The 26351-nt window shown below is 47.9% G+C and overlaps 1 protein-coding gene across 4 annotated transcripts in view; it reads right to left on the bottom strand.

Moving 5' to 3' along the window:
• The window catches only part of asap2a (ArfGAP with SH3 domain, ankyrin repeat and PH domain 2a), a 57070-nt gene that overhangs the window by 17315 nt on the left and 13404 nt on the right, over nt 1–26351 (bottom strand). For all 4 annotated transcript variants that reach the window (XM_083683580.1, XM_083683581.1, XM_083683582.1 and 1 more), the window contains exons 2-10: nt 19073–19145; nt 11423–11568; nt 10104–10178; nt 4918–4967; nt 2551–2680; nt 2176–2261; nt 1989–2064; nt 1642–1728; nt 1–86 (exon numbers count right to left, since the gene is read on the bottom strand). The exon at nt 1–86 is cut by the window's left edge and continues 18 nt beyond it. In XM_083683580.1, coding sequence (XP_083539706.1) covers nt 1–86; nt 1642–1728; nt 1989–2064; nt 2176–2261; nt 2551–2680; nt 4918–4967; nt 10104–10178; nt 11423–11568; nt 19073–19145 — 809 coding nt within the window. The remainder of the gene's footprint in view (nt 87–1641; nt 1729–1988; nt 2065–2175; nt 2262–2550; nt 2681–4917; nt 4968–10103; nt 10179–11422; nt 11569–19072; nt 19146–26351) is intronic.

Below are 26351 nucleotides of genomic sequence, written 5' to 3'. Positions count from 1 at the left end.
AGGTTCCCACAGCGCTCAGTCCCGTGCTCCTTGTTGCCCTGGGGCTGGTGCAAACTGTAGGTGGCGCTCTGTCGCACCTGGGAATCCTTCAACAATAGCAACATACACACACACACACAAATAAGTATCCTATGTATAAGACACAAGGCAACAATAGCAGTATGCACAGAGACACACACACACACACACACAAAAAGGATCTAATTTAGAAAAAAGCACAGGGCACCACAACATGGGTGTATGTCAATAGTCTAAAGCAGTTGCCTCTCCTCTCCTCTCCTCTCCTCTCCTCTCCTCTCCTCTCCTCTCCTCTCCTCTCCTCTCCTCGTGCTGATATGAAGATGTCTACCTTCACCTCTCCAGATTGATCTCCCATTAGTGCAGATGAAGATAAAGGAGAGGAGAGGAGAGGAGAGGTCTCTACAGACTATTGAGATACAGCCACGGTAAGCACACATGGGACAAACAAAGGCTGGGGTCATGCACTAGTGATGTCACCTCCTCTGAGGAAATGGTATAGGAAAGCAAGGCTATATAAAGGAATGGTTTCAGGGGGCTACTGTTATCAGAACACTGTAAACAGGAACAATTATAAGAAGACCAGAATTCCAGTTCCAATTCCCCCAAATCTCCCCTATCTACAGTATACCCCCTTCGTTGGCTTACGACAGTCAGAAGGACGTAAGGCTGTCTGTCGTAAGGCAACACGACATCCTCCTTTATAGTGTGGCTTAAATGTTCTCTATGAACAATGCTTCTCTCTATCACTGCTACAACACCATGGTGACGGGCGAGACACAACCACAGGGAGGTTTCACTGAGAATCCACTTACTCTCCTAGACTGGGTTCACAACAGACGAAGGCAGTGAGGAAGAGAAGAGAGAGCATCCTTCAGTCACGAAGGCGTAGGCCTACTATTCATAGCATGAAGCATGACGCCACTTTCGCCACGTTTGTGGGCGACTAGTGTGGGCTAATCAATTGTGCGACTGATAGTTTTTTTGCACCTGCGAATTGTGGAACAGAATAAGTAATGATACAATCGTATCTGTTCATAATTCATTTGTCATCTTATAACAAAATGACTGGTTATTTGAATTTGTTATCTGTCGCTACGGCGCTAGTCGCGCCGTCGGTGAACTAGTCCGTGTCGATGGCTGCTTGACGCGTCATGTGAATACTATGAATGGAAGCTACTCGGTCAAATCGTCATACAGCTTATACCAACATAGTACGTAAGCACATATTAAGAGCTCTAAAACATGGATGGGTTTTCCTCAGTGAAGCTTGCTGATGTTGACGGAGAGCTGAGAAGGATTGGGTTATTGACATCGGGACTTCCTACTTAGTAATCACATCATGAAACAGACTTCTAGAAATAGAGCAGATTATATATGAGATACAGATACACCACTGGATGTTTGACAGGTACTGTACGTTGACGTATCGTGAAGGCTATTGAGTGTGTTGAGAACCTAGTCTAGTGTTGTGCTGTGTACAGTGTGTGTGTGTGTGTGTGTGTGTGTGTGTGAGAGAGAGTGAGAGTGTGTGTGTGTGTGTGTGTGTGTGTGTGTGTGTGTGTGTGAGAGAGTGTGTGAGAGAGAGAGAGAGTGAGAGAGAGGTACTGAGGCAGGCATTACCTCCTTCTGCTCCACCTGCAGTGCTGTCTTGAGGACGTCTCGTAGCTGAGTGAGCTGCTTCCTCTCCTCATCCTGGACCTGCTTTATCTGGAGACGGTGTGGGGAGAGGTTAGAGAGGGATGACTGGACTCAAGGTCAACACTTTACCGGCGGAACCCTAACTCGAGATCTGCACGCGTAACTCCCAATTTGCACAGTGATTCGATTTACGTGCACAGATCCTGAGTGCACAGATCTTGAGTTAGGGTTCCACCCTATCTGAAGATGGTATAGGGAAAGGTTAGAGAGGGATGAGTGGGGCTCAAGGTGAACACTGACGGTGAAGACAGTCATGTTTAGATGCTCACCGTGTGGAGGTCTGTGGCTAGTTTCTCTATGGAGGGCTTGAGGTTGTCTACTGCTTTCAGCCCGTCCTGGAAGAAACTGGATAGAGAGAGGCAATACATCAGCTGATTGTGTGTGTGTGTGTGTGTGTGGGGGGGGGGGGGGGGGTGTGTGTGTGTGTGTGTGTGTGTGTGTGTGGGTGTGTCTTACTTGCACTGTGCGTGGAAATATTTGATAAGGTTCTGCAGCAGGTCAACCCCCTTCTTGATCTTGATCTCGTTGACTTTGAGGAGATACTGCAAGACAGCAAAACGTGCAATGAGAGGGGTAAGACTTTAAAAGGCTTAAAAAGCTTCAAATAGATCCCTCAATTATACGTGTATGGAGCCAATCTTTCAAGTCCTCTCCCCTATCAGGAGGTCATGGAAGGAGATTAGCAAAATAAGCTGAGGTAGTATTAGGAGTCCTGATGTGCCAGCACATAAACAGGACTTCAATCTGGCAACCCCCTGGTGTTATGGCTTATTCCTCTCACCTCACAATCTGGCAACCCCTCTACTCCTCTTCACGGCTAATTCCCCTCACCTCACACATCTGCAGCTGGAAGAAGCGCCTCTCCTTCTCCATCTCCTCTGCGATCTCCGCCCCGCTGATCTCCGTGCGGATCATCCCGTGCTGCCGGGCGTGCTCCTTCTTCTCCTTCTCGATCTTAGTGCTGGGAGGAGGTGACATCAGTAGGGGTCAAAGGGCGAACCAATGCCTCCAGTGGCGTATTATCCACACAGTCCCAAACACACATTCAGACACACACACACTCAGATACACACACTCACACACACACACACACACACACACACACACAACACATATACTGTACACAGCCAACAGGAAAGACACAGGGGGAACCCATTCCATGCAACAGGGCATTCTTTTCCATATGCTTCACCAGCATATCCCTCTACAAAAGGATGCAGCGTTTTTCCTCCCCCTAAGAGGAAGAGTGACTCAGTGACCCCTGTGTGTCCTCCTCCAGGGTTTGACAGCGATCATGCGTTTGGGTTAGAAGGGCTGCTATGACTAACCTCTACACAGAGGTTCAGCATTCTGTGCAGCTCAGTTCTAGAACTTCGGCCTGCAGCCAACCGCTCGGCTCGGTCGGAATCAAGACACAGACCAATCAAATCAAGGCCATTCCAAAACAAACAAAACAGAATCAAACCAAAACAGACAGACAAGACAGAGGGGGGGGGGGGGCAACAGAATCAAACCAAAACAGACAGACAGACAGACAGAGGGGGGGCACGTCAAGCTATAGCAAAGTGGTGTGTATGCATGAGTCAGCACCGTGGACCTCTCCTGTGACGTTTAGAACAGACCATAATGAATTCTAATTCTAATTCTAGACTCTAATTATATCATACTGTAGCTCCATCAGCATGGTGACTCATGATATGACAAGACTATGATTAGATGCTTGTGAAAAAATGTCACAGTCACTGCCACTGCTTGACACACATCTACAGTTATCTCCCTCATTTGGGTTATTCCCTCATTTAAGTTGTTTTTGTGGTGATAAACCAGCATCCGCTACCTCACACATGGAGTTGCACTAGCTTTTTAATTAGTAGAACATCTGCAAAGTCAGCATATGAATCAATCCTCAACCCAGAAGCATTAGGGTGGAACTGGGATGGTTTCCCAGACACAGATTAAGGCTAATCTTAGACTACAATAAATACATCTTCAATAGAGATTTTCTATTGAAAGTCGTATATATATAGTCCAGGACTGGGCTTAATCTGTGCCCGGGAAACTAGCCCATAAAGAAATTAACATCCTTCTGCACACTAGTCGCCAAGAGATCAAATGTAACTCAAACTGTAGGGAGGACGGCAGAGTGCTTGCGAACCGGTTTAAAGCGGTCGGAGCCGGAGCCGCGTATGGGTCAAATAGTTTCAATTCTCACTGTCGAGAAATATGAGAGGGACCCGTTCTAATGGCAGATAAAAGAGATTAGAGAGATCTGTGATATGAGACGAGACCGATCGGTTTGGATCAGTAAATCTTGAGGAGGAGCACCAGAGCTGATGGGGTAGTGGGGGGGGGGGGGGGGGGGTGTCTCAATCAGACTGAGTACTGTACTCCATTGATAGCAGACAGAGACAGGGCATCAATGGAGGGAACTTAAAGGGGAGGTCAAGACCAGTCAGAGTATCCGGTTGAACTTTGTAGTACAAAGTAAGTACTGTCTTGTCTCTTCAAATTGGTTTGGAGAAGAACATGTATTACCCTTTCAGTAAAGAATGTCCTTTGCAGCTTGTAAAATATATAAGAGTACTATAAAATTTCATATACCATTGCATGCAAAATCACAGTGAGGTCAATGTGGATGGAGGGATGTGGGAAAGGTGAGGACTGGGTTATTGAGGGCGCGTTTGTTTCGTTGATGAGCACAAAGTGAGGTTTGCTGGGGGAATAGTGGTTAATCAAGCACAAACAAGGGACAACGAGACACATCACAGTGCACCTCAGCCGACGTACTGCTTATGCGTTTCGGGTGGAATCCTAACTCGAGATCTGCGCGCATAACTCGGACATTTGCGTAAATCTTGCATTCATGTCAATGGGATATCTGCGCGATGATCCGACTTACGTGCGCGGATATTGACTTAGGATTCCATCCATCATGATCAAATGGGCTTCTTACCAGTAACAATAACACACTAAATGCAAAACCGTTATCATGACCAATTATAAATATCTATATATCATTCAAATGCTATGGGAACACTGCTCTCTCACAAGCATGGCCACCACACAGTAAGTGCCAATGGACCAAAAGACAACAAATGACCGACCAATAGTCTTAGCACTTTACCCTTACGTAATGGACCAGAATCCCAACTTCATTTCAAACGGTTGATGCTGCAGAAACAATGTTAAACTGCTTACACTTTAGTTTCGTAGTCCTTCCAGGCTTTATCAAAGGGCTTTTTCAGGTCCTGTGAAAACAAGAGAGACATGTGTCAACATCAAACTGTATAGGGAGTATTGAATCAGGAATACACAGGTATTAATAAACATCTCTGTGTTATACCTCTATGTAAACGTCCAGGTTTATGCACAACAAATATTGCACCAGATTTAGCGACATAGCTAATTTCCACCTGCAGTCCCTGGGCAATATACACAGATCTCCACACAACAGAACAGTCTTCCATTGTGAGTGAATGTCAACTATGAGTAAACAGGACATAAAGAGCATGGTCAAAACACACAGAGGTAAAGGATGCCACTGCACACACAGTCTACCATGTAGGCCTATAGCCAGGAAGAAATGATGCTACAGACAGCAATACTCCAGTCAAGGATTAACCTGGTGTTTCATCTCAGAACCCAGAATCTCATCTAGTCTGATTCACTGAGGTTGCCTGTGCCTAGTATTTCAAAACTTTTAATCCGGATTAAAATGATCTGGATTCTTTTTTTGCAATCCAGGATCAGATGGAGCTGGCTGTTGTCCCCCTATACGACTACAACATTTGCCAGACAGAGCTGATCCTGGATAGCAGAAACTAATCCAGATCGTTCTGATCTAGATCCTACATTTTGAAAGACTGGGCCTGATGTTACAACCTCTAAGGAATAACGTCCCTCTCTCCCTCAATGAAGAAGCAGTAGCTAAGGATAGGCATCAACAGAGCATGTTGTCAATCATCTGGTGTGAATCATTCAGCCAAAACATCCTCCTGGCCTGTTTCATGGATTTAGGCGAGGCTACAGTGCTGCCGTCTGTGGTCTCGGTAAGGAGCTTGGATGATGTCACAGTCCGGCGGTTTGGGCAGAAAAGGAACAGTGTTTTTGGAAACCATAACATGACCTCGGTGGCCTGCACCGTTGAACAGCTAAATAGATCGCCCATAATTATGGAAGCGTTCAGCAGCTGTGACTGTGATCAAACGTGAGATTATGCAATGTTTTCTCCTCCCCTGTGCCGCTGATTACACCAGCGATTAGGACAAACAAAAACACACATTAAACTGGTGCAATTCCCCGTGTCCTTTTTACAACAACATCACAACAAGCATAATTGCTGCCAACTGCTTGCTACGTACTGACCGGGGGAAACGCAGAAACCGAGCAGTCTGATTCTACATGACGAGTTGATGATCATGTGTTCTTGTTGTTTGAATGATCGTTTCCTGATTACAATCCCAGGCACTTATTACCACCATGGCACTGAAACGAATGTGCTTCTATTCGGTCGTCAAATTAGGTGGTATACAATGCGGTGACAATGCCGCTATTTCGATGCGTTCTCAAACAACAGCTGAGCTTTATAAAGTGAAAGAACGCTTATCCAGCTTAGCCTTGTTATGATTAATGCAGTTCCAGTATGCCTACAGTCTTAGAGAGTCTCAGAGAGAGATTCCCTCTGCTTGCCCTCCGCTTCAGTGACAAGCATGGCAGCTGCCCCATTAGATCACGGTGCGAGTCAGTGGGCAGAATGAAGAACCACTTAGTCAACCAACCTCAGGTCAGAGACCCAGAGAGAGAGAGAGAGAGAGAGAGAGAAAGAGAGAGACAGACAGAGACAGACAGTGACAGAGAGAGAGAGACAGAGAGAGAGAGAGAGAGAGAGAGAGAGAGAGAGAGAGAGAGAGAGAGAGAGAGAGGAACAATGTATGAAGAATCAGGATGCACAGAGCATAGAAGGAGAGCGAGAGAGAAAAAAAGAAAGAAAGAAAGGAGAGTGGGCAGGACAGGACAAGACACAGGGCAGGACACAGGGCAGGACACAGGGCAGGACACAGGGCAGGACACAGGGCAGGACACAGGGCAGGACACAGGGCAGGACACAGGGCAGGACACAGGGCAGGACATTCTCTGACAGCTACATATGTAATGGCTGCAATGTCTCAATGGGAGTGGAGTGGGAGTGAAGGAGATGTCATGGCCGTCCACACACAAACACAGGCACGGCCGGGCCATTTAGCTCTGAGGAATGCTGCTGGACCACGGCCAATCAGGAGTCACCTCCCGTCCACTCTACAACAGCAACAACAAATCAACATGCTCTCTCTCTCGAATGGGATTTACCATAATAGCCCTCCGGGAGAGAGACGTTTTCAATGCCAGAATTTCAATTATCTATTTTTTTTTAAAAATGCTTCCATTTGAAGCACTCCAACCTATTTGGCAGTAGTATATGGATGTCGTTGGTGAAATTCACCGGATGCACCAACTCCCATCAGCACTTTTAGATGGGTGCACCGTCTCTCAAGAGAGTCTGACTTAGTGAGACTACCCTTCTAAAGACTGATCCACCTGGTCTTGTGGTGGTCCAGGACACAGATAGTAAAAATACATCCCGGTGAAATCACTCACTAGAGTAAGAAAAATAAGTAACTTTGAGGTCTTCTGACCGAAAAGATAAAAGCCTCAGCTCCATCCTTCTGTGTTGGTGGGCGGGTTTCACGATTCACCGAGTCAGTATGGTGGGCCTCGTCTGAATTCACCGCATTCAGTCCCCTAGGGCAATGGAGCAGCCAGAAACACACTACTGGACATCATATACAGCATCTACCCACCCACCCACCCACCCACCCACCGCCCGCCCGCCCGCCTGCCTGCCTAACTGCCTGCCTGTCTGGCTGCCTGCCTAACTGCCTGCCTGCCTGTCTGCCTGCCTGCCTGCCTGCCTGAATACAGAGAGGCTGATATGACTCATAGTGGGTAAAAAAACACACGAGAGGAGAGCCTATCAGACAAAGCTGGCTGGGGATGGGGGGAGTGGGGGGGATGGGGGAGGGGGGACACAAGGGATCAGAAGGTCCGGTGTTGTTGGAGAGAATGACATCATCGCAGTGTCCACACAGTGTAAATCCCCTTGGCTGTGTACTTCTGGTGGTCTCAGCAGTTTCCACTGGTTTGTTTATGATTGGGGGACAGGGGCACATCATGTAGTAACAATAACACAGGACGTCCAGACCCCTTGGTTCCAACGAGGGGCTGGGGGGGGGGCTTGGCTATAGTGACAAAGATAGGGAGTTGGTGTATTTCAGTAAAGCCAAGTATCCTCACATAGATTTGACACAACACAGTGCAGGTTCGCTGTAGTCAGGGTTCAGGTCCTACTCCTCGGGACTGCTCTCATCTCCTACAGTATGTCTTCCAGGGGAAACTGGTGGAGGCAGAAATCAGAGGACAGGCTCCCCTGATATCCTGTACCTACGGTACCTCACACAGACCACACTGAAGCTCCAAGAAAACAGGAAGTGACGGGACACTAAATATGACCGGGTCACTTTGTGCTGTAATCTGACAGAACAACATTTAAACTCCTAAATGCCTTGAGGTGGGTCACCCGGCAGGGAGAGTTGAGTGGGGTGTAAAATAACCATTTTCAGTGAAATGGTTCCAATGACAGGTCTGGTCTGAAAGCCCTATAATCACGGCTACATTAGTGTCACCACCCCACAGGGACGGCTCAGGCTTTCCGGACTGTCAGCTAAAAAGCACATTTATGGAATATTAACAAGCTAACAAGCCCACATCACGGTCTACAAAGTGCTTTAACACAACCCCCCCCCCCCCCCCCTCCCCAATCCCCAAAGCCAGCCACACAGAATGGTATTTACAAAACCTTGCCTCTCTGAAGAGACCAAGAATTACATATAATACTAATGCTGTGGGAGGTAGGTCTGTTTTATGTTATTCAACCGAGATAAAAAAGCCAATTAGGCTGTGGTGTGTGTGTGTGTGTGTGTGTGTGTGTGTGTGTGTGTGTGTGTGTGTGTGTGTGTGTGTGCGTGCGTGCGTGCGTCTGGCCATACGGAAGGCACTTCCTGTGTTCAGTCCAGAACCACTCAGGGAAGGTCTAGACTTCTTCCTCTCTCCACAGGTTCTTCCCCTGGGAGCTGGAGAGGAAGAGGAGAAAGGAAGAGGGGGAGAAAGAGGAGGGGGGGGGGGGGGGGGTGAGAGGGGAGGAGGAGAAAGAGTGGGAAGAGGAAAAGAAAGAAGGAGGAGGAGGAGGGAAGGGCCCTGATGCTGTATAAGACAGACACACTGATCCTTCTGTAGTGCTCACTGGGGAAGATGGAGAGATCCTCCTTATTATTTCTCTCCATTTCTCTTTCCCTCTCACTCTCTCTCTCAGTTCAGTGTTCAGAAAGGCAGACTAAGCTGTAGCTGTAAACTTGTGCGTCTCAGTCAGGCAGAAAATGCTACGACTAGCACTTCATTAGCCCCATGTCACGAGTGTAATGAGAGTCATCGCCGGGGTAATGAGGGGATTGCCACTGTGGTAAATTTGCACCCGGTACATCAGCCCGGAAACAAGAGGGAGAGAGATTGGGGAAAACAGAGCGGGGGGGGGCACAGGAGGGAGAGAGACTGAGAGAGAGAGTGAGAGAGCAAGAGAAAGAGAGAGAGAGAGAGAGAGAGAGAGAAAGAAAGAAAAAGGAGAAACAGACAAACAAAAGAGAGGGCTAGCGTGTTAGAGAGAGAGACCGTTGGGGAGTCCGGCCAGCCTCTGTTCGGAGACGGACAGACAGACGGACACAGCACTCTGACAGCCTCATTATTGAGGTCAATCACATCAGGCAGCGGCGGCAGCGGCGGCAGCGGCAGCAGCGGCTTTAGCGTCTACCTAACCAAGCGACGGTCAAGAGGGGTCAAGGTTGACAGTAATGAGGGTTGATGGGATCACAGGCCTGGGCAGACTGCAGAAGGATCAGCTCTGTCTGGGCCCTGCCTCCACTGTCTGGCTGGCTGCCTGGCAGACTGACTGGCTGGCTGGCTGGCTGGCTGGCTGGATGGATCTTCGTAGAGCTAGTCTAGTGACCCTTAGACATGACACCTGTACAGTGACAGTACAAGTGGACCTACCTGTACAAAACCGTAGGTGCAACACGTCATAGCACCTAACACTGTATAAAGGGAGGCTACACCCAAACAAACAACACCTGTAACGCCACATCATTAAGATCACATGAAACACACAGGATCTTGAGTTACTTGACCAGAGAAATGGACATGGATCTCTCTGTGAGGGGTCTACCTCCTCTGCTTAGTTGTGTTAACCTCCACCACACATGGGCAGATAAAGACACGGAGACTGTGGTTATAGTACTTACTCCTTTCACCCCCTTGAGGTCTCCTTTCAGCAGGCTGTCCAGAGGGAAGGTGATGATGTTGTTCATGTTCTGGAACTGGAGAGAGAGAGAGAGAGAGAGAGAGAGAGAGAGAGAGAGGGGGGAAAGAGGAGAGAGGTTGCGTCAGAGGGTTTAACCCTGACTACCTGCGACAGACAGAATGATACGTGCTGCTGAAATGTGATCTGTGTGTGTGTGTGTGTGTGAGATTAGGTGTGTGACAGGGAGAATAATGAAAATATGTATGTGTGTGCGAGAAAGAGAGAGACAGAGACAGAGATAGAGAGAAGAGAGAAGAGTGGGAGGGAGAGAGAGAGAGAGAGAGGAGTAGAGAGTGAGAGAGAAAGAGAGAGAGGCAGAGAGAGAGAGGAGCAGAGAGTGAGAGAGAGAGAGAGAGAGAGGCAGAGAGAGAGAAGAGAGAAGAGTGGGAGGGAGAGAGAGAGAGAGGCAGAGAGAGTGAGGGACAAAGAGAGAGAGAGAGAGAGTGAGGGACAAAGAGAGAGAGAGAGAGAGAGAGAGAGAGAAAGAGACAAACAAACAGAGGAACAAAACCCAGCCCTGTCCTATTATGCCCTTTCAAACCCAGTGTTTGCTCCGACTGATGAAAAGATTACTGGCTTGTGGAGTCTTAAAGTAAACCCCTGTTTGGGGTGAAATGAGTCTAAAGTATAGGGCTCCGGGAGGAAACTCATGTTCTTTTTATTAATTTGATCCTTGGGTTAGTACAAACATAACAACCCATCTTCCACTCCCTGAGTGGGGAGTTCTCGAGATGACACAGATAAAATCACTCGTAAGTCAATAAGCTTTCTGTGTAAATGGCCATTATTCCTGGGGTGAGGCTAAACCTTCTCAGATGTCTGTGTCAGGTGTTCTTAATAAAGCCTGGGGATTGTTAAAACCTGCATCCGAGTCAGGGCAGGATCTGGCTTAATTAGATCCAGCAGATTTGGGGTCATTTCAGTAGCGGTTTTTGGCTGCTGCGATGGAAAACTGATCTACCCCCAAAGGCTTCCTATTCCTTCCGATACTTTTCTGACCCAAGGGGATACACACAATTAGGACAGGCTGGAACTCTTTATGTCTCTAGGGGAGGAATTCTACCCCCCCCCCCCCCCCCACACACACACACACACACACACACACACACAAATAGTTAGAGAGACGTGTCACTCAATAAGGAAAACTGGAACACTTTGCTTCAAGAAGACAGTGACACCACACACACACACACACACACACACACACACACACACACACACACACACACACACACACACACACACACACACCTTTCTCACCAGGTTTTTGAAGAGAGCGGTGAGCTCCTTGGTGAAGACTGAGAACTTGAGGAAGGCTGAGCCCAGGTCAGGGTCATCTCTGTACACACAGTTCTCTCCAAACTTCTCCAAGGCCTGGGTGTACTGCTCCTCATTCTCCACATGGGCTGGAATGAGAGAGAGAGAGAGAGAGAGGAGAGGAGAGGAGAATAAAGGTCAGAGAAGAAGTCACGAATAACAAGTCATACCCATCACAGTAAGGATTCATGAGGTAGAATAAAAGCGTAGTCGAAGTGCAATAGAACAACACGTTTGTTATTCTCTAGCGATCTTCCACCAACGTCATGATCTGGAACGTTCTCTCCACCATGGATGCCACTGTGCCACCTCACAGCCACTCTGCTCTGCCAGTCTGTCCTGCTTTGGGCACGGGTGGACTATGACTGCTTTGGGCATGGGTGGACTATGACTGCTTTGGGCATGGGTGGACTATGACTATTCTAGCAGGAGAACGCACTCCAGAGCATTCACCTCACACACACACACACACACACACACACACACACACACACACACACACACACACACACACACACACACACACACACACACACACACACACACACACACACACACACACACACACACACACACACACACACACACACGCATACCCTGTACACTCTCTCTGATCTACAAGACTCAAATCAATCCTTCCAGATGAATAATAAATGGAATGCAGCGTGAGGAATTAAATCAGATTTGCTAACCCCCCCCACACACACACACACACACTCACTCTCGCACACAGAGAGAGAGAGAGAGAGAGAGAGAGAGAGAGAGAGAGAGAGAGAGAGAGAAAGAAAGAGACTCAACTCCAACTCAAAGCGAACCGTAGTCAGACTGTCTGGGTTCAGATGTACAGACAGAGCAACAGAGAGATGAAGGGGAGACTCGTAAAGTTAGAGTTACACCATCTATTATGAGTCAACAGCCTCAAGCTTCAATGCTAGAGTGGCTTGATTTTCAAAGTCAGCCTGCAGCTACAGTAATGCATGTGGGTCAGGTAGTACATTAACGGGTTAGGGTGTGTGTGTGTGTGTGTGTGGGGGGGGGGGGGGGGATCTAATATATTGCAAAAAGAGGCCAAGCCTTGTAAATCAAACAATAGGAACAGGGCAATTCAGTTCACACACACACACAGCACCACTTCAACCGAGCAAAAGGGAAGTCCATAAAGCAGGTGTGACAGATGTTGCCCAGCCTCAGAGCCCCACTTCATTTAGCTCTGCTAACAGCTAATAAAGCAGGGGCGCAGGGGAAGGCTGGGAGCAGGAGCAAGTTGGAGCAACCAGGGAGTGTTACCATGACAACCCTGGGCCTTTCCCCAGAGAAAGCTATGTATGTGTGTGTGTGTGTGTGTGTGAGAGTGAGCGAGTGTGTGAGTGAGAGGGAGAGAGAGAGAGAGAGAGAGTGTGTGTTTCTCACACTGTGACAGCAGTGTGTGTGAAGCCTGGTTCATTAGCACTCCATTTTCCTTCCAGCTCTCAGCCTACTCTGTGTCAGCTGTCTGGGGACCACCTTGTCATTTCAGACCAGAGACAAGCCCATACCGCCCACCACCCCATCACAACCTGTGGCAGGGCCTAGTCATGCAGGGGGTGAGAAATTGATGGAATGGGGAGGGAGGGAGGAGGAGAGGTGAAAGTAAGAGAGAGAGAGAGAGAGAGAGAGAGAGAGAGAGAGAACAAGAAAAAAAGACTGGAGGAGGAGTGTGAAGACAGACACTTCCAGACACCTGCTGCCAGGGCATGACTCTGCTCATTAATACACACACACACACACACACACACACACACACACACCAAAGATTAAGGTGGATGAGATCATGAGTAAACCCATCAGATCTTCCCATGAGATTAGGAGTTAAAACGTGAACACCCGACATTACCTGTAAAGCCTGCTGAGATCATAGGGGTTTAACGAGATGTTGGCCAGCTGAACATTATTCCCAAGAGAGAATGTCAACCACAGCTGCATTTCAAAAGGGGGAGCTTTCCTGACTCTAGTCTGGCACTTCTCATACCTCTTCAGGAGACACACACACACACACACACACACACACACACACACACACACACACACACACACACACACACACACACACACACACACCTGTAGTCATTAACACAAACACACACACACACCTGTAGTCATTAACACACACACACAACCACAGAAACAATGATCGCCGGTGCCGCACACTTCTTTGTTTGGCAATCAAACACAGCTGTTGGGTGTTGGGTCGCCCCGGGTGGCACCATGCCAAACGCGGCTCTGTGGCTTTTTTTGGTTTTGTTTTGTTTTGATGGTGCGCATGAGCTCAGGGAACTTACCTATTCACCCGTGACACGGTCGGAGCCGTGCAGCAGAAACCCCCCTGGGCATGGGCTAGTCTCCTGTTTACCGTAACATGACTCGGCCGGTTAGAGAAGGCAGGGTTGGTAGGCTATCCTCCAGTGCATTCTCACAATCTCTTGTCTTTTCACCTTCTTTGTCACGGATAGCCTGTTTAGAGCAGGGCTGTGTACTGGTATTAATGTGGATAGAACAGGGCTGTGTACTGGTATTAATGTGGGTAGAGCAGGGCGGTGTACTGGTATTAATATAGATAGAACAGGGCTGTGTACTGGTATTAATGTGGGTAGAGCAGGGCGGTGTACTGGTATTAATATGGATAGAACAGGGCTGTGTACTGGTATTAATGTGGATAGAACAGGGCTGTGTACTGGTATTAATGTGGGTAGAGCAGGGCTGTGTGGTGTGCTGTGTACAGGATGGATGGAGGGGGAGTGTGGTTCTCGTCACTGATAACATGGGGCTGCGTTGTGGTGAGGATGGAGGGAGGGAAGGAGTAGTGTTCCTGTCACTGGCCTTCAGGAAATGGTGGCCTTGTTGTGTTTACGGGAATCTTGAAAGAAGGGAGGGAGGGCATGATGACACACAACACATTCATAGAGAGCCCTGTGACAACACACACACAAGCAGACAGACGCTGACACCCACAGCACGCTCTCTCACACACACACACACACACACACACACACACACACACAGTGGATTATCTAACAGCACAGAGGGTTGTGTTGGGGTTGTTATTGAAGCCTTGTCCGTTAATCAACAGATAGCAGCCTGGCTTCTGTTTCCTCACTCTCTCCCACGGCTCACTCTCTCCCACGGCTCACTCTCTCCCTCAGGTCACTCTCTCCCTCAGGTCACTCTCTCCCATGGCTCACTCTCTCCCTCAGGTCACTCTCTCCCACGGCTCACTCTCTCCCACAGCTCACTCTCTCCCTCAGGTCACTCTCTCCCTCAGGTCACTCTCTCCCTCAGGTCACTCTCTCCCACACACTGCTGGGAAGTGAAATCCAGGGGGGTTCAATCAAGAGTGAGCATGCCGACAGAGTCTATGGCGACATCATTCCTATCGATTTCCAACCGCGGCCGCTCTCCGTGGACGGTAAATACCGCAGGAGTTAACATGCGTTTAACAACATGTCGGGGCTATAAAGGTTGACCCAGAGGACACACCATTGGAGGAGGGATAGCGGGGCGTCGTTAAGGGAGGCCACATCAATGAGAGACGGGTAAAATACGACTCAGTGAAGCTTGATCCCTGTAGCTCTCTGTGGTCTCCCCCCCCTCTCTCTCTGCAGTGCAGACATCCATCCACAGGGTAATTACATTAGTGCTTATGAGAATGTGTGTGTGCGTGTGTGCGTGCGTGTGTGCGTGTGCTGGAAAAATGACAATGACTTGAGATGGAAAAATCCACAGCAGATGCAGGGGAACAACATAACAGCTCCTCATGTCTGTGTGTGTGTGTGTGTGTGTGTGTGTGTGTGTGTGTGTGTGTGTGCGAGCGAGCGAGCATGTGCATTCAGCATGTGCGCATGCAAATTCATACAATATGTGAATGCTTATGCTGATATGCACACTGTAATGGAATGTGAACCGTGGGCTCAGCATAACAGATAAAACTGCAGCTCACATAGAAAACACAGAGGTCAACTAGTCCCTGCGCAGTGGCGCACACAGCTAACACCAACAGCCCCGTCTGACCAAAGCCCAGCCGCAGAACAACAAAGGACGGGCTTGTCTCATCTCTGTTTGGGTGCATATACGATAGAAGAAGAAACACTCACACAGAAAGACCTTTGAAACATTCGGACTAGAATGGGTTGCCTAAAAATGAGCACAATGTTTTTTTCCAGCTCTCTACTGGGTGTGGGGGGTGGGTTAGCGTTAGGGTTCGATATACTGTGTATTTCTATGGATGTCAGTGTTGACAGTGAGAGAGGCTTGTTTAGCTGTGGCTCTAGCGGTTCTCCTGGGCTCCACTGTCACTGTGACAGACGGGAGTGCTGGCTGGTCAGAACCAGGACAGGCCACGGCGCTGCTCAGCTGACGAGTGACGAGACAGACACCGCAGGATGGTGACTGCATTCAGAGAAACGCAAGCTCACCCCTTCTGACAGCCCAGCAGGTAACAGCCTTTTTTTTTTTTTTACCTCTTTAGGACACAAGCGGAGGGAGAGACAGAGAGGAGAGGGGAAAAGAGGTTGAGGTGAAAGAAAGAGAGAGAGAGAGGGGTGAGAGATGGAGGGCATGGAGGGCATGGAGGAGAAGAGGAGAAGGAATGATTGTGTGGCTAGTTAGTGTTGCTGGAGAGACTTGACGGCTTAAAGGTCCATACACCAACCCCTGCTAACCCTAACCCTAACCCATCCAGAGTCTTCCAGACATGAGGAGTGTTTATGGAATAATACAATTAGATGTGGGTGTAGGCAGTAGGGGTTGTCAGAGCTGTGAGCAGAAACACAGATTACAAAGAGAGATACTGTATGTGTTCTCTTCTCACACCAACTGTCAGAGAGCTGCATATTCCACCAGAGGAGGGAGAGAGGGAGGGAGGGAGGGAGGGAGAGAGAGTGTCTTGGAAAGCGATGTCTCAGGCCTGTTGAATTATGCAGTGAGTTGCCCACATCTCTCATCAAGACAGCTTGGCTGTGGCATGAGGACTGCCAGTGGAACTGTTCACAGGGCCGGCCCAGTAGGCCCACACAGATTACCACAGGGCCGGCCCAGAAGGCCCACAGAATACCACAGGGCTGGCCCAGCAGGCCCACACATAACCAGATACCAACACTAGTGCTAATGATGCTAACACCAACTCTCATTGATAATGATGCGAACACCAACACCAGTGCTAATTATGATGCTGAGATAGTAGATTAGGAGTATAGGATGGAGTTGTGCTTCAGCCCGGAGGGTTTTGCCTTTGTTTGAAGGGAAAATATAGACAGAGGCTTAATCCTGCCAATAGGAGGCTTTGCGGATTGTGTTCCACACTGATCAAAGTAAAAAAAGACAGCTTACAAGAACATCTACAGATAAGCAAAGGTGACCCTATATGTGTTTTCACTGACTACAAACACAAAGTGATAGACCACCGATAGTGGAACTTCAAGGGCAGAGCGCGGCCAATGTTTCTATTAGAAATTCTGATTGCATTCTCATGTGACTGGCTTTACTTTGAAATCACAAAATCTCTCCCCATTTGTACCAAGGACATTTCAAACAAGAACTCAAAGATCAACTACTTTAAATTAACTGAATTAAACACGTGTTTGATACCATTCCTCATTCCGTTCACAACAATGAGCATGTCCTACAATTCCTACCTCCACCAGCCTCCCCCTGCTGTACCCTGACAGCTTAGATGAGTGGACAGAGATGTAGCCTGGATGGGCTGATACCCTGTCGTCTGCAGGCCTGAGGTGGCCCAGTACTAGAGTGGTGCTGGGAGCGTTCAGTACAGACTATACACCCTGGAGGAGTTTGATGTGTGTTTATGTTCTTGTGTCACCACGCTGAGATTTGCTACCTGGCCTGTCTGGTTTCTGTAGCCTCTAACGTCAAACTCTGTCGCAGCGATAATTAAACCAAAGGAGTAATAAGTCAGGTTATTTTCAGAAGGGTAATGATGACCTGGACTGGCTATAGTACAATCACAAAGCTCCTGAACTCAGGAAGGTTGATGCTAACTGAATGTACGCGCCCATGACAGGGTTACTCAAACCATCTGACAAGGACTTAAATATGCATACTTGTTAAACCCATGGTCTGGAGTTGAAGACTCAAAGAACGGAAGCACCAAGTAGTGATGTTAGTCATTCACAGAGCTATTTGGTAAAGTAACTTAAGATATAGCTAGGAGCAATTCTCAATAAAATGTGTCAAAAGGTTGTTTGACTAGGTCGCAAAAAAGACTCTGGATGCTAACTTTACAAACAGGCTAACCATGTCCCACTTGTCACATATCAGCTAAAACATTTCAAAATGACTTATGTGGGACTTTAAGGGGAGTACTTAAAAGCTTAATGTGGTTTTAAAGGGTTTAAGCCACTTGTTTTTTAAAGGATTGAGCCTGCACCATACATTCTGTCCATTATGAAAACACTTTAACTGACAATGACCATGCTGATATTACGCAGGTGTTGCCAGGGAGCGACCAGTAAAATTCAAATTTGATCTTTTGTACACAAGGCTGGTATTTATGTTGCGGGCAAAACACACACAAAAAACTCCCAGAATCACACACACACACACACACACACACACACACAGTGTTTTGTCTCCCTCTCTCTCTCTCTCTATCCCTCCCTCTCACACTCACACATACACATACACACATACACACACACACACTCTTTTTTATTGTGTTATGGCACAGAGGCACTATTTCTGGCAATCAGGAAGAAAGGAAGGAGATGGAGTCGCTGCTGGGAAGTTCATTAGAACAGACTGTAGCGGGGAGAGCAGAACACTCTAACCCTCACGCGCACGCGCACACACATACAAAGGGTGTGCCCTGCCACAGCTGTTCCTCTAGGGGGTCTGGATCAGACAGCTGTCCCCTTGAATAGTGGGAGCACTGTTCCCAAAAAAGACAAGCTCAAGGAAAGAAAAGAGAGAGGGGCAGGGGGGCAGAAAGAGAGAGAGAGAGAGAGAGAGAGGCAGAGAGAGAGGGACCCTCTCAGCAGGGTTCTGTCATACAGCCCATACACAAGGCGCTGGAAACCCCCCCACACTGTCACAGCCTGCCACGGTGAGCATGGTGATGAGCTGCATAGCACTCTACATGCATGCATGCACATACAGTACACACACAGGACAGGAGCCCCCACATCTCCCCATCTACCCCTCTAATTCCTGCTCTCCATCCATCCCTCTATTCCTGCTCTCCATCCATCCCTCTATTCCTGCTCTCCTTCATCGCTCCATTCCTACTCTCCTCCATCTCTTTATTCCTGCTCCTGTCCATCCCTCCATTCCTGCTCCTGTCCATCCCTGCTCCTGTCCATCCCTGCTCCTGTCCATCCCTCCATTCCTGCTCCTGTCCATCCCTCCATTCCTGCTCCCGTCCATCCCTCCATTCCTGCTCCCGTCCATCCCTCCATTCCTGCTCCCGTCCATCCCTCCATTCCGGCTCTCCAGAGAGCAGATGTGGCGTTCGCCTTTCCTGACCTCTCTAAGCCTCTCTAAGAAAGTGAGATGTACTGTACTGGCTGTGCCTGGCCAAGCGAGACTATAGTTTATCTGACTCACCCAGACCGGAGGTGTAGATGGCCTTCACAGACTTCTTCATCTTGTACAGCACACTGCGGTCCACATCCAAAGCCTGCGGGGGGAGAGAGAGAGAGAGAGAGAGAGAGAGAGAGAGAGAGAGAGAGAGAGAGAGAGAGAGAGAGAGAGAGAGAGAGAGAGAGAGGGGAGGGAGGAAGAGAGAAAGGGAGGGGGGACCGGAGAGAGAGGAAGGAAGTTTCATTATTGCCAGTTCAAAATCATTCACAATGAAACCCATACGTGCAAAATAGCTTTCATTGTGAAACGCCAATTTAAAATGTCTGATTTGTTTCCAAGGTTAACGTTGGACCAGAGCAGTCATTGTCTCTGAGCTACTTTTGTGTCCTCAAACTTTTTTGTCTGAGAGACAGAGGGTTCTCTCATCCCTGGCACTGGTAGCGGTCATCTGGTGCCGTGGGCCGCTGGTGTGTGTGAGTGTGTGTGTGTGTGTATGAGTGTGTGTACACATGCGTCCGTGGGTAGCAGGGTGTGTACACATCTGTGTGTGTGTGTGTGTGCGTGCGTGTTTGTGTGCATGTGCGTGTGTGTGTGTATGTGTGCGTGTGTGTGTGTGCGCCTCTGATAAGGCAGCTTCCATTCTGTCTGCAGGTGATCCATTATTCAGGGTGATGCTATAAATAGACAGACACCACCCTCCCCAGTCTGTCGGGGGACAGAAGGCATCCATCCATCCCTGCAAACAGTAGGAGGCCTGTTTCACATAAACTGAGCCGGAGGAGCAGCTGAGATGGTAACTCAGGGTGATGTTGATGCACTTTGAGGACACCGCTCAATATGCTGCTGTCTCACATAGAGCTCCTCCTACATGAGGTGTATGCACTCACACAGATGCACACGAGCACCTATGCATGCATGCATGCAAGCACACTAACATATATACGTATATCCATGCATACACGCATGTGCGCACGCATGCTCATCTATACGCACATTCGCCCACAAAGTCATGCCTACGTACACACGTAAACACGCTGACTCCAGCCCAGCTGAGACAATGCTCCACTGTACCAGCCGACTGATGAGGAGGATCTCTGGGGATTTGGGAAATAGGTTTCATATTCCAATAAGTAGGTCCACCCACCCGGCGCCACTCTGCTCTTGTTCCCAAATCTCCCTGCCTGCCTACAACAGATCACATCCCCCCCCACTCTGACTGACTCAGAGTCTGAAACCAACACTAGGCAACAGGGCCTCCATTCACTTTCAACGCACACGCACACACACTCACACACTCACACCAGTTGCCAAGACTTAGAGTATCTAAATCCATGTTATATTGAAACTGGCTCTGTGATGTTTCCCTCCCTAGGCGTGCCATTCAGTAGCTTGCTGTAAGAACCGCTCTGAGCTCTGTTTTTGTCTGGTATTATATTTCACAGAGTGGGCGATAGAGCTGTGGGGAGCCGACAATGTGCTTATTCATGTTTATCAGGACCGGGGTGGCCTGGCCTCTCCCTGACACAGACTAGGCGGGTGTAAGGTGTCCATCTACACTGATTCAGCACAGATAACCCATCATGAGAAAGAGGCATATACAGCATACAAAGATGTCATCACCCATACCTATTTGTATAAGAGTAAGTGGGTGTGTTTTTATCTAAATGTGAAGTGTGTTGTGAAACCCTGTGTGAAACACACTTTTAAACTCTTTTAAACAAATATACTTGAAACGTATTGGCCACTGACCTATACATTCAACTCTTATATCGTCAAATATACAACTTGTAAAGAGAAAGAAGATTAACCAAACAATTTTGACACACAAATGACAGCGGGCGTCTGACTCTGAGGACACAGGACAGCTCCTCTCTCTAGGAATGCTAATGAGGGACTGCGACTGACCTGAACTTGACCTCTGAGAGGCAGCCAATGGGCCTTGTATGAGACCTCATTCCCGTTCCCTCCCCATCCCTCTAGTTCCGCCCTCCTGCATTCCCATCGACCTCTCTCTCTGTAAATGACCTAGAAAGCCATGCCCCATACACACTCATCAAATAGTCATGCTGATCCTGACAACTAGTCCACCAGTCTCCTCTGAACAAGAGAGAAAGGGAGGTGAAAAAAAACAAACACAAAAGCAAAACTGTCTCAAACATAATTACTCATCATGAGCGCAGACTCCAACAAGTTCTACTCCTGGATACTCCCACTCACAGCTCCCTGTCTCCCAATGTCACTGAGTCACAGCAGAGGCTTCATGCAGAAACCATTCAACACAAACCATTCACTGTGTTCTCTAGCTAACCAGGTAGCAAAAAGACTGCTCTGATTTCGTCAAGGAGAGCTGCCCATTCACTATCCTACTGTACAGTATGACTCATCATACATACACACAATCTCATGGGCTCCATAGACACTGTCTGGATTCATGAACCAAAACAGAAAGTCCAGACCCCACCCACACATAACAGAACTCTGGTTTCCAACTACAATGGAGGCATTATTAAGGCATACACATTGGGAAACTGGGGAGATAAATCCCATTCCCTTCTAGAACAACAGTACCAAGATCTCTCCGTCTCTCCTTTTAACGTGTAACCCAAGCTGTCCTGGAGTGGGAAAGAGGAGAATGTGTTTTCTTACTCCGTCCAATATCACCTTGGGCCTCTAGTGCTCTTCTGGACGGGAGAACTCGAGAGGGTACTTAGTAGAAATGCCCGTTAAAAGCCTTTCTGCTGACATGCTACAATAAGTGTAAGCTATTGACTATACCAACTAGAAGCATCTCTCATCTCCATTGATTTCCAGTTCTACATTCTTTTCTTCTCTCTCCTTGAGGATGATACCTTGAGGCAGTGACGGACAGTGTTATGAACTGCTGACGTGTGGAAGGACAAACGCCTCTAAATAGCTTTCCATAAATCAGGAATATTACTTTTCAGCTTCAGTACTTCAATAAGGGCAGTTCTTTATCACTTCTGACACAATGACTATAATGTAGGAATGGCTGAAAGTTTCAAATGGAATTAGTAGGGTCTGTGCTTTGCCCCGTAGCTGTGATGTCAAACAGTGTTCAATGAATAGACATAGTTGCCGGAGGTTGGAATTGTACTTAACCCAGAGAGGGAGCACCCATTAAAGACTTAACCATACAAGACCCTACAACAAGATGTTACTAGGCAACTAGAGCGTACAAAGTCTGATAAATGTTGGGCAAGGTCATAAGACCTTGAAAAAGAGATTTGATCCCAATGAGACTAACCTGGGTAAATAAATGGTTAAATAAAAAAATACTAATGTACAGACTAAAGTGACTGTGGTGTCAGCTATGGGTTCAAATCCAAAAGACTGGTAAGAACAGCTGTTCTCTCTGGCGAGAACATTACTGGCTTCCTCGGAAGGGATAAGCCAAATGGAAAGACGATTTATAACGTTCTGTGAACATGCTGCTTTTGGCAAAGGCCACATGTTTTCACAGAGGGCAGCCAAGCCAACGGTATGTTAGAGATAAAGGTGTTCTCTCACATTAAATCAGATGCACTGTATAAAACGTCTGCTTTCTCACCAGTCTCGATACAGCAATAACTATATCCACAGAACGAATGGCCTTTGATAAGATTGTGGTATTGCTATTATTCGTTGTGCTGTTGGCTCATACATGTTCTACAATGAATATCAAAGGGATGTTTGAAACCTCAATAAAGCTTTCAAGAAATGCAATGTATGATCAAGGGATCTTTGAAGACTTTGAAGGAATGACAAGTGTATTCAGTTTATTCAAAGACGTTCAAAGATTAGTCTGTTTTTTTATGATCCTGATAATAATTCACTAACCCACGTCTTATAACAAGTCAAGTTCGCTATATTGAAGCTGAAGTATCAAGGACAGTTTGCTGACAACGCAATTACATTGTTAATCGACCGTCAACATCTACAGTTAGCACACTTGCTAAATCACCCAGATTCTCAAATCAATCTCCCTCGCTGAAATTACATGGTCAACAGAGCTGTGATTGACCCAAAGTCCATGCAGAATACCTCCACACGCACGCACACGCACAACACAGCCCATCAACCAGCATCACGCCTCAGTGGACACTTTCAATCTCCAGAGAGTGCTCTGTCAGGGAACTGCGCGACAGACGGGGCTATAAACCAAGCCCAGCCCTCAATCACTCTCTCTCTCATCCCAAACACACACACAGTCTCAAACACACACTCCCAAACACACACACACAGTCCCAAACACACACACAGTCCACCCCCCCCCCCCCACACACACACACAGACACATAGACACACAACCACGTCTTTTCACTCTCACCGAGGCATTGAGGGCTCAACAACTGACTGTTCACCAAAAACGAGGCCACCCTTTTGTGCGCCTTAGAGTTTGAAGCAGTCATTCTAATATTAGAGGCTTTTAACCAACAGAGAACAAGAGGGGATTTTTCCACCTCTGGCCACTGCATCTTAGAAAGATATGATCAAAAGTAGTATCCTTACACACCAGCTACCCCTGAACAACACATTAAATAAATGGATAAGAACCCGCTCAACCGTAAAAAAAAAAAAATACAATTTTACACCAACTCAGCATGTTTTTAGCAGTGGATCAACATAAAAACTACAAGGTGACGTTGTCAGATCCCTGGCAGTCTGCTGGCACTGAGGGCAACAATAATGAGAGTCTTAATGCATGACATCACCAGGCAGGCACCATCTGGCTCTGTCCAATCTGGAGACTGTTACACTATTGGGTGCGTAGGGTCATCACCAGGGTGATGTCGACACTCTATACTTCCTGGGACAGAGGGCGAAAGAGAGGGCTAGGGTTTCAAAGCTCCTCATCAATTTAGATACTGTAGACCTACTCTAACAGAGACGGAATGGATTGAGATCCACATTTACAGGAAGCAGCAAGCAGCAAGCTGGGTGTCAGATGACCAACACAGAAAAGCATGTCGCCTACACTAAAGCATGGCAGCCAGATGCTGCAAGCCTAGAAACCCCTGAAAAAATGTGTGTTTCGTGGGTGGAATTCCATTCGTTTTTTTCTTCAAAGATGACTTTAAATATGAGCTTTCAGTGGTAATACTGAGATCATTTTACCAGACAGTTTGAGCCAATGCACAGAATTAGAGATTGGAGATTACATCAACCCTACTGGCAAGTCTTTACATGATATACTGGCTTTTAGAACATACCCCAAAAACAACCAATCTTATTCTAAGGATTTACAAGCAGCCTAAACCATATTGGAAACCCATTTTCCCTGACCACACTCTCACATCCTCTCTGGCCGTGCTACCATACCACTTCCGCCACGGCTGTCTCCACTAGATTAGATTAGATTAGATTCAACTTTATTGTCATTGTGCAGAGTACAAGTACAGAGACAACGAAATGCAGTTAGCGTCTAACCAGAAGTGCAAAATAGCAGAAAGTGCAATGAACAGTGTTTGCAGGTAGTGCAATATATGATCAGTAGTAGTGCAGTATAATATAGCAGTGCAGTATAGCAGTATATGAGTACAGTAGCATTATAGCAGAATAAATAGTTACAGTATGAACAGTGTAGCAGCATATGAGCTGTATGGGTAATGCAGTCTAGCAGTATATATGTATTAACAGTAGCATGAGGTAGATAGCAGAATAAATATAAATATGAATATGGAATGCCGTATAAACAGTATAAACAGGTATGTACAGTATGTGCAGTAGTATTAAAGAAAATATAAGGATATGTGCATTATGTGCAGTATGAACAGTATGGACAGGTATGTACAGAAGAGCAGTGGTATGAGTAAGAGCAGGGGAGGGGAGGGGAGTAATAGTGCAATAGTGCAATTGTCCGGGGGGGGGGGGGGGGGGGGGGTTGCAGGGGTAGTAGGTTGTCAGGTCGGTGCAGTGTTCGAGTTCAGTAGGGTGACAGCCGCAGGGAAGAAGCTGCCTCTGAACCTACTGGTTCGGGTGCGGAGAGACCTGTAGCGCCTCCCGGAGGGGAGTGGGGTGAAAAGTCTATGGTTGGGGTGAGAGATGTCCTTGACGATGCTGCGTGCCTTACGCAAGCATCGTTTGCCCTGGACAGCCTCGATGGAGGGGAGTGAGGAACCGGTGATGCGTTGGGCAGTTTTCACCACCCTCTGCAGTGCTTTCCGGTCCGATGCCGAGCAGTTGCCATACCATACTGTGACACAGTAGGTAAGGATACTCTCGATGGTGCAGTGGTAGAAATTCACCAGGATCTGAGGAGACAGATGGACCTTCTTTAGTCTCCTCAGGAAGAAGAGACGCTGGTGAGCCTTCTTTATCAGGGTGGAGGTGTTGAGGGTCCAGGAGAGGTCCTCAGAGATGTGGACACCCAGAAACTTGAAGCTGGTGACTCGCTCCACCTCAGTCTCGTTGATGAGGATGGGGGTGTGTGCGCCAGCTTTAGACTTCCTGAAGTCCACAATGAGTTCTTTGGTCTTCTTGGTGTTGAGAGCCAGGTTATTGTCGTTGCACCACACTGTTAGGTGCTGTACCTCCTCCCTGTAGGCCGACTCATCGTTGTTGCTGATGAGACCGATCACCGTTGTGTCGTCTGCAAACTTAACAATGGTGTTTGAGCCATGTACAGGTGTGCAGTCGTAGGTGAAGAGGGAGTAAAGGAGGGGGCTCAGCACACAGCCTTGTGGAACGCCGGTGTTCAGGATGAGGGTTGAGGAGGTGTGGTTGTGAAGCCTAACAGACTGCGGCCTGTTGGTCAGGAAGTCTAGAATCCAGTTGCAGAGGGAGGGGTTGATGCCCAGTTGCCTGAGTTTGGAGATCAGTTTGGAGGGGATGATGGTGTTGAATGCTGAGCTGAAGTCAATAAACAGCATTCTCACATAAGAGTTAGTCTTGTCGAGGTGGGACAGGGCGGAGTGAAGTGCCGTCGAAATGGCATCCTCTGTACTCCTGTTCTGCCGGTAGGCGAATTGAAAGGGGTCCAGTGTGGGTGGTAGGCAGGTCTTGAGTTGGGCTAAGACCAGCCTCTCGAAGCACTTCATGATGATGGGCGTGAGTGCCACTGGTCGGAAGTCATTTAAGCTCGTTGCAGTGGAGTGTTTTGGCACCGGCACGATGGAGGTGGTTTTGAAGCACGCGGGGACAGCTGCTTGGGCTAGGGACAGGTTGAATATGTCAGTCCAAACCTTAGTCAGCTGCACAGCGCAGGCCCTGAGGACGCGTCCGGGAATCCCATCAGGACCAGCAGCCTTGCGTGCGTTAGTCCTGCTCAGTGCCGCACACACGTCGGTGGGAGATAGAGTGAGGG

Source organism: Argentina silus (genome assembly GCF_951799395.1).
Source record: "Argentina silus genome assembly, chromosome: 13".
Taxonomy (NCBI): domain Eukaryota; kingdom Metazoa; phylum Chordata; class Actinopteri; order Argentiniformes; family Argentinidae; genus Argentina; species Argentina silus.
The sequence above is the reverse complement of the archived record's forward strand: the minus strand, read 5'-3'. Positions and strand labels throughout refer to the sequence as shown.